The sequence below is a fragment of the Gopherus evgoodei genome, chromosome 8, assembly GCF_007399415.2.
Source record: "Gopherus evgoodei ecotype Sinaloan lineage chromosome 8, rGopEvg1_v1.p, whole genome shotgun sequence".
Taxonomy (NCBI): Eukaryota; Metazoa; Chordata; order Testudines; family Testudinidae; genus Gopherus; species Gopherus evgoodei.
The window spans coordinates 23,633,088-23,645,210 of record NC_044329.1 but is presented as its reverse complement, the minus strand read 5'-3'; the positions used below and the strand labels follow the sequence as shown (position 1 = coordinate 23,645,210).

Sequence of the window (12,123 nt, the reverse complement as noted above, 5' to 3'; positions counted from 1 at the left end):
TGCATTAAACTATAAAATTCGGCCCCCAATTCCGTGGCTATGAGTATAGGGCAATGGCAGTGAATACTGTTAGCCCAAGAGTTGTGATTTTTTTTTTAGCTGACATCTCCCTCCTAAGGGTCACAAAGGCACAGAGAGCCTAGTTCTTAATGGTGTTCCAAAGTCACTCAGGCCCACATTCTGACAGCCTGTTTGCTGTGATGATGCTAGCCAGACTCCTCGCAGAGTGACTTGAGTGTCCTATCGTGGAGGAAGAAATAATGCTGTCATCCCTAGAAACCTGCAGGAGAGGATTGCAGAGTATTTCCATGAAAGTTCTTCATCAAGCTCCCTCAAAAGGATAAAAAGGGTGTCCCTGTTCACATAAACAAACTGTTCTTCTTAACCCAACAGGGGAATGAAAAGCACATACCAAGTCTACCTCTGTTTGTTGTACCAGTACCTCTTTTGATATGAGCAAAACAATGAAAAGTCAATACCTTTGTCTCATGAGCTTGGGGCTGAGCTGGGCACTATCTTTGGGTTTGAATATTGTAAGAAAAAATGTATACACACGCTTACACGAGATTCCTTCCTCTTCACCAGGCTTGTCTGTGTTCACCTGGCAGGACAAGCTAGACCAGGGGTGGGCAAACTACGGCCCATGGGCTGGTTCCAGCCCATCAGGGCTTTGGATCTGGACTGCGGCCTTGCCAACCCTGTGGCGGCATGGGCCTGGGGCCGTGGGCCCTGCGCCGCTCCCAGAAGCGGCCAGCACCACGTCCCTGCGGCCCCTGGGGGAAGAAGGGCAGAGGGCTCTGTGTGCTGCCCTCACCTGCAGGCACCACCCCCCGCAGCTCCCATTGGCTGGGAACACGCAGAGCACTCTAACCCCCCCACCCCATGCACCTTCTGGAAGTGGCACGGGGCCAGGGCAGTCAGGGAGCCTGTCTTAGCCCTGCTGCATGCTGCTGCCACCCTGGAGCTGCTCTAGGTAAGTGGCACCAGGCTGGAGCCCACACCCTTCCTGCCCTGAGCCCCTTGCTGCACCCCAACCCACTGCCCTGAGCCTCCTCCCACACTTGGCATCTCCTCCAGCACCGCAACACCCTGCCCTGAGTCCTCTTGTACACCCCACACCGTTGCTGCACCCCAATCCCTTGCCTTAAGCCCCTTCTGGCACCCCGCACTCTCTCCTGCACCCCAACCCCCTGCCCCAGCCCTACATTCATGGCCCTGCATGCAGTTTCCGCACCCAGATGTGGCCTTTGGGCCAAAAAGTTTGCCCACCCTTGGGCTAGACTGTGGTGGAGTCTCCAGCAGGTCCTGGCTTGTGGCATGGCTGGAACCCCCAGCTGCATCTTCCTCCTCCTCACTGTTCACAGCAGGGGTCTCTGTCTCAGGCTTCTTGGCAGTAACTATGGTCTGTAGGGTGCTGGTGAGGTCTTCACCAAGCATGGGATGCAGCCTATTGTAAAAGCAGCAGGTCTGTGGCTCAGCACCAGTTCTATAGTGAAGAATGGGGCATTGTGGGACAGCTGCTGGAGGACAGTTTGGACTGACACATGTCACACAGTGTCTGCAGTTGTACTATGTCAACCTGAATAGGTCACCCGTGGTTCCACGCCATTTAGGGAGGTGGTTTGACTGTCACTGTAATGAGGCATTTACGTCAGCTGGAGATTAATTTTAGTATAGACACATACATGCCACACGGTGACCTAACTTTGTAGTGGAAACTTGCCCTTACTTCTGTAGTGAAGACCTAAGGCCTTGTCTACACTGGAAAGTTTTACTAGTTGTGTTTGTGTATTGTGGTAGCTCCTAAGAGTGTGTTATGGACCAGGAGCCCATTATGGTAGGCACTGCAGAAGCACAGAACAAGGAGTCCCTGCCCCAAAGAGCTTACAGCCTAAGTATAGTCCCCTATGTCAACATTTCCATTTTAATTTAGCTCTTAAACACCTTCTTAAGTGACCTAAACTGAAAACGGGCCCTCCTATACTAGAATAAGAGCATCTACTGAATTTTCCAGTGTAGTAGACAAAGCCTGACAGAGGCAGTTGTCACTATTTTGGTATGTGTTTGGCTTCTAAGGAACTATGCACTTGTGTTTCAAAGCCCATGTCACATTCTAATCTATTGACACTCTGCAACTAAACAGCAATTTCTGGACATGCCAGTAACTTTTTGGTAAATGCTTTGGTAATCCCAACTGCTCAAATGTTGTCTCTTACATCCATTGCTCTTCTATTCTACTGAAAATCGATGTAAAGAAAGTAAAACTTCAATATGCATAGTCAAAAAATTTGCTAGGAAACAGAGTTTTCTTTATATGAAGAAAAACACTGGAAAATCTTGATAGCTGTCTAAGGGAATAAAAGGCTAGAAAAGCAGCCAGGCTTCCTGTAAATTACTTGGGTTGGAATAATGGATTGTGACATTTAAAAAACAAAAATAGGCGAGGGGGGCTTTTCTTTTATTGGACAAGTCTGCAGATTAAAGATATTACCTCACCCACATGTTTCCTTTCTCTCTCTGAAAGGATGAGCTACGCTTTGGTTTAAAAATTTGTTTCAATAGCCACAGACTCAAACATTTGGTCTGTAAGTGTATTGGATTCTGTTCTGGACCCAGGTGTGGGTTGTATAGATTACCTTAAATCCCAGGATAAAAAAAAATTGCAGACTCAAACGGGTGGGTTTTTTTAATTGATGTAAAACAATGGAGGAAATGTTTCATTGTCTCCCTTTTTAATAAATTGTTACTGGGGGAGATATTTTTATAATCCTTCAGTGAAGGCCGCCCCAGGTTTCAAAGGGCTGCTTCCCTGTCCACAGCATGTGGCTGTTCAGTCCGGAATGTGGTTTGTCACTGCCTCTTTTTAAAAAGGCCTGAGAATCGATCATCCGTAACAGTACTCTGCTCACTGTCTTTGTAAGCTGCTTTTTAGGTATGGAGTCTTCCTGCACCCTCCTCACCCAAGGCTATAAGCACCCCCCAAGGCTAATTGTGTCATGATATTTTCTTCTGATAAGCTGAACCTCCTCCTGAAATGTCTCCTCTCCGTAAGGAAGAAAGGGATGTTGGGCAGTCACTACCCTGGGTTTGGAGGGTGGTGTCTCTTAGTCCCTATTTTAGCGCTGTCGAGTAAAGATTGTAAAGCAATTTCATGTTGGTAGGATAGTTATGGCAGATAAGTCTGCATGTTGGCATTTAGGCAGTGCGGGTTAACAAAGTACCAAATGATTTCATTACATGTTTTCAGCAAGCCACCGGTTCCTATAAACCAGTGTTCAGCCAAGTGTTAATTGAAGAGAGAGCTTATGCAATGCTCTGCTACAAAGTTAGATCTATTTAATTACGTTACTCGGGACTGTGAAAATCTTCACACCCTGTTAAATTGACCTAAGCCCTGGGGTAGCCACTGCTGAGTCCATAGAAGAATTCTTCTGTTGACCTAGGTACTCTCTCTTGTAGAGATGGATTTACTACAGCAGTAAACGAACCCTTCCGTCACTGTAATAAGTGTGTGTGCTACAAAGCTGCAGCATTTCTAGTGTAGACCTACCCTAGTTGTTAATAGTTGCACCCTAGTGTGCATTTCTTACAAATGCTTCTCTAAGACCTAGTTTACACCCTTTAATTTAGGGGAATAAACTATCCCATTACAAGCATCTTTTTATACCAGTATAACACTGTCAGCACTTAAGGGGTAGTACATCAGTTTCTACGCAGACATTAAGTGGCACAAACTGGGCAAACAAGCTGATAGCACGAGATGTACACTGTTCTTAGCATGGCAGTTTCCCATCCATGGAACATGTATTCCATTCTGATTTGAGCACAGCAAATTCCTCCTCCTTACCTTGTGGCCACATCTAAACTAGGAAACAAGTCATGTTTAAAAATGTGTTTGGCTGGTCATGGGTAACCCTGGGGTTCACCAGACTTCCCCTGTCCACTCTGGGTGCAGAATCCTATTTAAAATCTCGTTAGTTCAAACTTGATCTATTTTAGTAGTATAGACCGAGCATGTGACTTTACTTTGCAGTATGGCATTCCCTTCTCCACATAAAGACAGGACTACATGTGAGGCCTTGGTCTCTGAGTAATATAAAAAGTTCACACGTTAGATGTGACATAGAAAACGTTAGTCAAATAAAAGATAGTGGGCTCTCTTAAACTTCTCTCGTACAGAAACACCCCAAATAGTTAAAACTGTAAATATTTAAATTCTAACCACTCCTCATTATGCTACTTGTCTCTTCTTTTTTCTGCCCTTGGACAATGGAAATAAACTGCTTCCTTTCTAATCAATGTTCTTTTTGTAGACTACCACTACTCTGCAATATTTGGGTTTTTAACACAATAAAAGAATGCTAGGTCCTTTTTAAAAAACAAAACTTCTTCCTTGTTCTACAAATTAAAAGGCAAAGTTTAGGTGCTCTCTGTGGAATGTGTGTGCATAAAAATGAACCCTTATCTCTTAAGAAATATAGTACAGAATCTGACTTTGACCTGACAATGTCCCTTTTCAATTATTCTTCATTATCATTTTTTTCTAAGTCTGGATAGTGTTGGTGCTCTCTTTATGGAAAGCAATAACTAGTTATTGCTGGGTTAAACCAGAATTTACAATGCACAACCAAGTACCTTAAATCTCCTAAGGCGAAGGAATGAATGACTTGAACATATTAGAAGTGAATTGACTTTCAAAACATGTTGGCACTAACCCAGCTCTGTGTTCTGAGTAAATCTTATTGCTTAGTTGCTAAGCACTTTCCATAGTAGATTGCGAGTGTTGGTTTGGGCATTCTAGCCACTGAAACAAATACTCCTTTTAATACCTCTCTCCCCTCCTATTGTGTTCTTGTAGGAACTGAAACTGCCTGTCTATAAGGCCCATTCACCACAGATTGGGATGCGCCGCTACTTTACTGACCTCTTGACTGTCCTCAGCAGCCGCTGCAATCTCTGCCCTACAGCACGGCACCTTGCTATCTACTTACTGGACCTCTTTATGGATCACTATGATATTACTGTCAAGCAACTGCATGTCATTTCGATTGCCTGTCTTCTCCTAGCAAGTAAGTTAACTGCTGCCTATTAACATATTTGTTTTTTCTGATCAAGCAGATGGTTGCTTTGTTTATGTAACACACAAGATGCTGTTCTCCATCCAAAAGGGGATAATTTTAATGCAAGATATAACTTCTCCTATAATTCATCAATTTGGGCCTGAAATTATGCAGTGCTTGGCTTCCACAGGGAGCAGGGATCACTCAGTACGCTGGAGAATAGGACCTCCTAATATCTGAGCTGAAGGTAGTTACCAAAGCACACTGCGGCAGCTGTATGTGCTTGCCAATATACCTCTGAACCAGCATTACGAGTACCTTTGTTTAGTAACCAAACTGAAAAGACGTTGAATTGTTAAACTATTGCATTTCAGGGGAGTTTTTAAGAAGCTATCTTAAAGAATGGGATTTTTAACTTGGCAAAGAAGTTCAGGGTTCCCAGCCAAAGCTCTCCATAAACCCTAAACATTTGTACCACTGGAGGACTTTTGCTCACAGTGATGTCTTCTACATCAATTCATCTATGACTTGAGTGAGAACCTGGCTAGAAAATTTATAAGTACAGAATATGTACTAAAATGTTACACAGCAACAAATGTCTATTTGAGTAAAGTGACGCTGTCGTACTTGTTCAGGTTTCTTGGTCTGTCTTGAAAATGAGCTGGTGACAAAGACAGCTTTATTTGTTCAGCACCACCTCTACACTCAAAGCTATGCAAATGATGGATGGCACTGATGCAGCCACAAGGATCCTACTTCTGGTCTCTCCCGAAATGGGTTGTGCTAGGATAATTCTACCATACAAAGGACACATAAAGCAGCGTAACGCTATGGTGGAACAGGCAAAAGATTTTGATATGTTTCTAAATCTAGAGAAGTGTTGCCCTTTTTTCCTAGCTCTGAAAAAGGTGGAGCTTATTGTATCATCTTTGAAATATAGAAGAGCTAGGATTGGTGAATGATCATTTAGCTGCTGACTTACCTTGCAGTAAAAGCTGATTAAAATTGGAATGGAGAAGAAACCAAAATAATGGCATTGGCTGAAATTAGTACAATCTTTTCTTTGAGCCTGGTATTTTGGTTCAGTCTCACTTTTTTGAAATAAAATACCAGATTTAAATATCCCTAAACACTAAGGGCTTGTCTACACTTACATTTTATAGCGCTCTAACTTGCTGGCTCAGGGGTATGAAAAATCACCCCCCTGAGTGCAGCAAATCTGAGTGCTTTAAAGCACTAGTGTAGACAGGCTCCGAGCACTGGGAGCTGTGCTAATTCTCTCGGGGAGGTGGGTTACCAGGAGAGCTCTGTCCCAGTATTCGTGCGTGACCACACTCACACTTCAAAGTGCTGCCGTGGGAGCGTTCCTGCGGCAGCGCTTTGAAGTTTCCAGTGTAGACATACCCTTTTGCAGGCTCAGAACTGAACTTCACAACTTGCAGCTCATCTTTGAAAATTTCCAGTACTGCATAACTTCATTACGTTGCAAGAGGGGCTTGCAACTGCTGAAGTAATGCCAGTTCAAAGCACTTACTTTCCAGGTCACTTTAATCTAAGAGAATTTAGTAGTTGTCCTTCTGTTAATGGATGAAGGAGGTCTCAAAGCTTTTAGTCTTCTCTGCCCCCCTGTCCCCCCCTTTTTTTAAACTGTCTAGCCTGGAAGAGTGCTGTTAAGGTATCATTTCAATAGTTCTTCAGTCAGATTTAGGGGAAGCACTTTATACATTTAACTTCAGTGATTTCCATTATAGAGAGAGGATGAAGGGATTTGACATACTCACCCCTTCACTCAAGGTATGACTGCTAACATATACCTTGCAAGGATCCCTACCTCATTTCCTCCTTCAATCAGGAAAGATTAGTCTTTATAGTCCTCCCAACTTGTAGGGTTAAAAACAAGCAGAGAAACTTTTCAGGCTGCCCTTTATATAAAGAAGCAAAAAAAACCTCCCCTAACTGGGAGGAGGAGGTAATCTTTTGCAGGTCGCCTCAGGTGTCATAAGGCAAAATGGAACTTGCAAGCTGCCTCTGAGCATTGTAAGGAGGGAGTAACTTCTACAATGTGTGGTAACCTAAATATAAGTAAGGGCTTTTTCTAAATACAACAGTTATACTGGTACAGGTAAAGCAGTCCATGTCAGATTAGGCACTGGGCCATTGGGGCCTGTGCCCAGGGGCCTGGACAATTGGGGGGGGGGGGGGACACAAAAATGGGTGTGCCTCACTCCGCCCAATGGTCCTGCTGGGGAATGGGGTTAGGGCCTGGGGGCTTTCCCCGCTCTGCACACCCCCTCCCCCCCAAACCTGGCGCTTCACTGAGGGAGCAGGCTCGGGGCGCAGCGTTTTGCCAGAGCGCCAAGTGGGTGGAGTGGAGTGGGGCAAGCCCCCTGTGTGCTGACCCTGCTCCCCAGCTGGAGCACAGGGGGATTGCAGGCGGAAGGGGTGGGGTGGCCCCATGACACCCTGATCTGCCCCTGTAAAGCAGTACAATCCTCCCACTCACCCCACTGCCCCTTCCCAGTGTCAGCATGGTTGCGCCATAATAGCTTATTCCTGTGCATCACCTTTATAACTGTGTCTGCACCACAAGTTTCACAAAAATATTTAAGAGTGGAACAAAATCTGCATGTAGATGAGGTCTTAAATGACTGATGTCTTAAGCTTGCATACAAGGGGATATTTACCTATATAATTATATTGGCATAACTCTCCATCTGGATATTCTATTCTTCTAGAATAAGTTGTTTTGTTTTTTTTCCTGGTTTATATTGTATCATTGTCATAGCATTCCTTCCCAGTTCTGGACCTTAGCGTCCAAAATATGGGTACTAGCATGAGTTTTCCTAAGCTTAATTACCAATCAGGAATTTTCCAGGGCCTGATACCCTCTGGTCCCCCCAAAACCTTCCCTGGGGACCCCAAGTACCCAGATCCCTTGGGTTCTTAAAACAAGGAGAAATAAGCCATTCCCCCACCTCTCCCCCTCCCAGAATTTTCCTCCCTGGGCTATTCTGAGAGATACTGATCCAAGCTCTTAAATCGCCATACAGAGAAGCATCTCCCTTCCCTCTCACAAAGAGGCAAACAGATTCAAGGAAAACAGAGAGAGATTCTATCTCTCCCTCCTCCCGTCTCCCCCACCAGTCCTGGTGAGTTATCCCAATCCCCTGGGATAAAACAAGGGAAACAAGAAAAAAATCAATCAGGTTCTCTAAAAAGAAATCTTTTAATAAAAGAAATATCAAGTAAAGAATTATCTGTGTAACTTCAAGATGTAAATATACAGGGTCCTATAGCTTACAGATACCCGAGAGAGACTTTCCCCCCAGTACCAATACAAATCAAAATATTCCCGGCAACTACACACATAAAAGTTAACCAGCCAGATCCACAATTGCAAATAGAGTAAAACAATTAAAAAGTCTAAACTTCCTGGTTTTTACCTTCTAATTGAAAAGAAACTTAGCCTGTAGTAATGTCTGGTTTCTCTCAGACCCTCCAAGAGAAGAACAAAGAACTCACACCCAAACTTCTCTCCACTCGAATTTAAAAGTATCTTGTCTTCTGATTGGTCGTCTGGTCAAGTGTCCAGTTTCGTGCTTGTAACCCTTTACAGGTATAAGAGACATTAACCCTTAACACTCTGTTTATGACAATCGTTGTCAAAGTAGCGCAAGCTAAACCAGGAAAAGGTATTCTTATTCCTCAATGAGTGCCCATGTGGGGAGATATGCCAGGAAACTTTCCTCTGGGGACAAGCCTTGAGAAGCATCGGCTTGAGAGAGTTCTCTACCAATCTCAGGAAACTTTGATCTACTGAACCACCCTGTAAGTGTGGTTTCCCTGAATATCTGTATAGGTACATCTAGACTTTTGACAAGCTTCTTCCACTGTAGCAAGGAGGAAAGAAAACTGTTCCCTTGGCTTGTTTCTGCAGATGTGGCAGTCTCTACTGTAACTTCCAGCAGAGCATTTCTATAAGAAGCTGTATAGTTTTTCAGCAGAGAAAAGTCTCTTCAAAAAACAATAAGATGATTTTTCAGTCCATCTAGTGAAACATTTGTTGTAGTTTCAAAACAAGTGAGTCTAAATTACTACATGAAGCAAAGAGAATTAATCTGAGTGAAAAGTAGAGCTGGTCAAAACATTTTTTTTGTTTGTTTGAAATGTGTTTTTTGATTCTTTTTTTCTTTTTAATCAAAATGGACATTATAGGGGAAGTGTCTAGTTTTGACTGAGTTTTTAGGCTGACAAAAACAGAAAACCTACTGGGTTTCTGTTGTTGATTTTAAAAACCTGAACTTCTTTGATATTTTTTTCTTTAATGTTTTGTGAAGAAGTAGTAATAATAATAATAAAAAATTCCCTACAAGCTTTAATGAAAAGCACTTTGTGGTGCTGTAACGCTCTGTACGTCAGAGAATCACCCTACACCCCCATGTTGATCTTTATAAAATGATTGTGTGGTATCCAATGCAAAGTCTGTCATGTTGGGTGTCTTTGGAAGGCTCATTATGCACTGAGCATGGTTGTTATAGTGATGTTATAGTAATCATTACAGTAATGTTACAATTTCATGTATATAGTCATGAGGTTGAAAATGTACCCTCATGGCTTAAAGCAAGCCTATGCAAAAACTCTCCAAGAACAGAGAGGCAGTTCACACCTTTTCAGGGCATGGATGGACAAACCCAGCCCAGTCTCACAGGAACAATGGACGCTGGCATAGGCGCCGACTTCTATTGGTGCTGGTGGGTTCTCTGCCTCCGGCCCTGCCCCGACTCCACTCCTGTCCTGTCCTCATTCCAACCCCTTCCCCAAGCCCCTGCCCTGGCCCTGCCTCTTCCCCATCTCCTCCCTTGAGCATGCCACGTTCTCGCTCCTCCCCCCTCCATCCCGAGCTTGCTACAGCTGTTCGGCAGCAGGAGGTAGGCAGAGAAGCTGGGACACGGTGCGCTCAGAGGAAGCGGTGGTGGTGGTGGAGGAGGTGGTGAGGCGGGGCAGGGAGCTTGGTCAGTTTTTCCTCATGGGTGCTCCAGCCCCAGAGCACCCGCGGAGTTGGCGCCTAAGGACACTGGCTTAGGCAGCAACAAATGAATCTGTTAGACCTTCAAGAGAGTCACCCCCTTCTTTTGGTCAGTTTGGAACTATGATGAGGTAATGCTCACCTGACTCTGAAAGTGAGCGGGGGGGGGGCGGGGGGAGAGGCAGCAAAGCCAAGAGGAAAGAAAGGACATGATCAAAGGGAGAGACATTTCGCCATGCTCTCTCTCTCCCACCTACAGCTACAAACACCACCACCACCAAGCGACTGAAGCACTGATTAATGGGGAGAGCCTGGCTGAAGAGCCAGCCTGTGGTGAGAAGCATCTAAGTTAGTAAGGACATTGAAAGTGTTAAGATCAGCTTAGAATGTGTTTTGCTTTTAGTTCATTTGACCAAATCTAACTTGTTTTGATTTGTAATCACTTAAAATCTATGTTTATAGTTAATAAATTTATTTGTTCTACCTGAAGCAGTGCATTTGGTTTGAAGCGTGTCAGAGACTCGCTGTGAGATAACAAGCCTATTACATATCAATTTAACCTCTTATAAGCTTCCAGCATCCAGCGGGCATAACTGGACACTGGAAGACGGAGGTTCCTAGGATTGTGTCTGGGACCGGAGATATTGGCTAGTGTCATTCGGCTGCAAGTAGCTGGGAGCAGCTTACATGCCAGAAGCTATGCGTGAACAGCCCAGGAGTGGGGGTTCTCACAGCAGAGCAAGGTAAAGCTGGCTCCCAGAGTCAAGGATTGGAGTGACCTAACAGCTTACCAGTTTAGATAACACCAGAGGGGAACGCCATAGGTGCATTTTAAAAAAAAACTGTGAAGACTATGCACACTTGCCTATATCTTTGTTTGTTAGCAGGTAAAGTAACTTACTAGTTACAAAATGTTTGACAAATGGGAAGGCTCTTGCAGTTCCAGAACAATCTGGGTCCGTTTGTGCTGGCCAAGGAAATCATATCGGAGCTTGAAATCACTGTAACCGAGGTGTGTGTGTCCCTTGAAAAACTATTGAGTAGTTGTAACCTGCTTGCCACTACTGCTTCAAATGCATGCAGAATGGGAGGGGTGGAGGAGGTTTCTGCAGTTTTGAGGGGATTAATATTAAAGCCCTGTGCACACTAATAACATGGATTGTTGCTGTTCCCCTTGAGTTGGCATTGAAAATGAACGAATGCTAGTGCAGATAGGACAAAACCTTCACAGCTGTTTTAGAAAATGTGATTTGAGACTTCTTCAATACTGGTTCACAGGGAGTCTGTTGCTGGAAAATGGCTTTCAGAAGCAGTTAAATACCATAGATCACGAAGGCTACAGAGATTGACACACATCCCAGAGTTATCAGTTTATGGAGATGAAAAGGCATTTGATTCCTGAATCAGGCTGTCTGGGTGCCCATTCAGACAGCATTGTGGTGGCCCTTACTCTTGGGAAAGAGTGCAAGACTGGGAGATTTTTCTCTGTAAGGGTTCCCCTCTGCCTCAGAGGGAATTTATCTCTAAATTGCTTACGTAGTCTTGACTGAAGTAAAGGAAACCACTAGTTAACGCTCTGCAAAACCATACCATAACTTAAAACCTATCATCCAGTAATATACTACGGCCTGGCTTACAGACACTGATTTCTATACCAATATAACTATTTTGATTAGGAGTGTAATTATTTTTTAAAATTAGTTATACCAGCGCAACCATTGCGTGGACACAGTTATTCTGCCATAAAGGTGCTATATTGGTACAATTACCTGTGCACTAAGGGGGAAGGAAGATGCACAGCTTCAACTATACCTGTAGCATTAAAGCGGTACCATTTTTTGTGTTTAGACACTATCCCTAAAGAGAACTCTGCTTTTATCAGTATAAAATCCTGCTTTCCTTTCTTCCCTGAAGCGCTAACCCTCAACAGCTGGTTTTAGGCAATAGCTCTCCTTCCATGAGTTAACACAGGGCAACTTTGAATGCTCTTACAATTTTTAGTTATTGCTCCTTTCTCCTCTTGAGGGTTCTCCTTTT

General features: G+C 44.0%; 1 protein-coding gene across 3 annotated transcripts in view; it reads left to right on the top strand.

Moving 5' to 3' along the window:
• Positions 1 to 12,123, top strand: part of CCNJL (cyclin J like) — a 52,434-nt gene that overhangs the window by 14,604 nt on the left and 25,707 nt on the right. For all 3 annotated transcript variants that reach the window (XM_030573087.1, XM_030573085.1, XM_030573086.1), the window contains exon 3: positions 4,859 to 5,069. In XM_030573087.1, the coding sequence (XP_030428947.1) occupies positions 4,859 to 5,069 (211 nt within the window). The remainder of the gene's footprint in view (positions 1 to 4,858; positions 5,070 to 12,123) is intronic.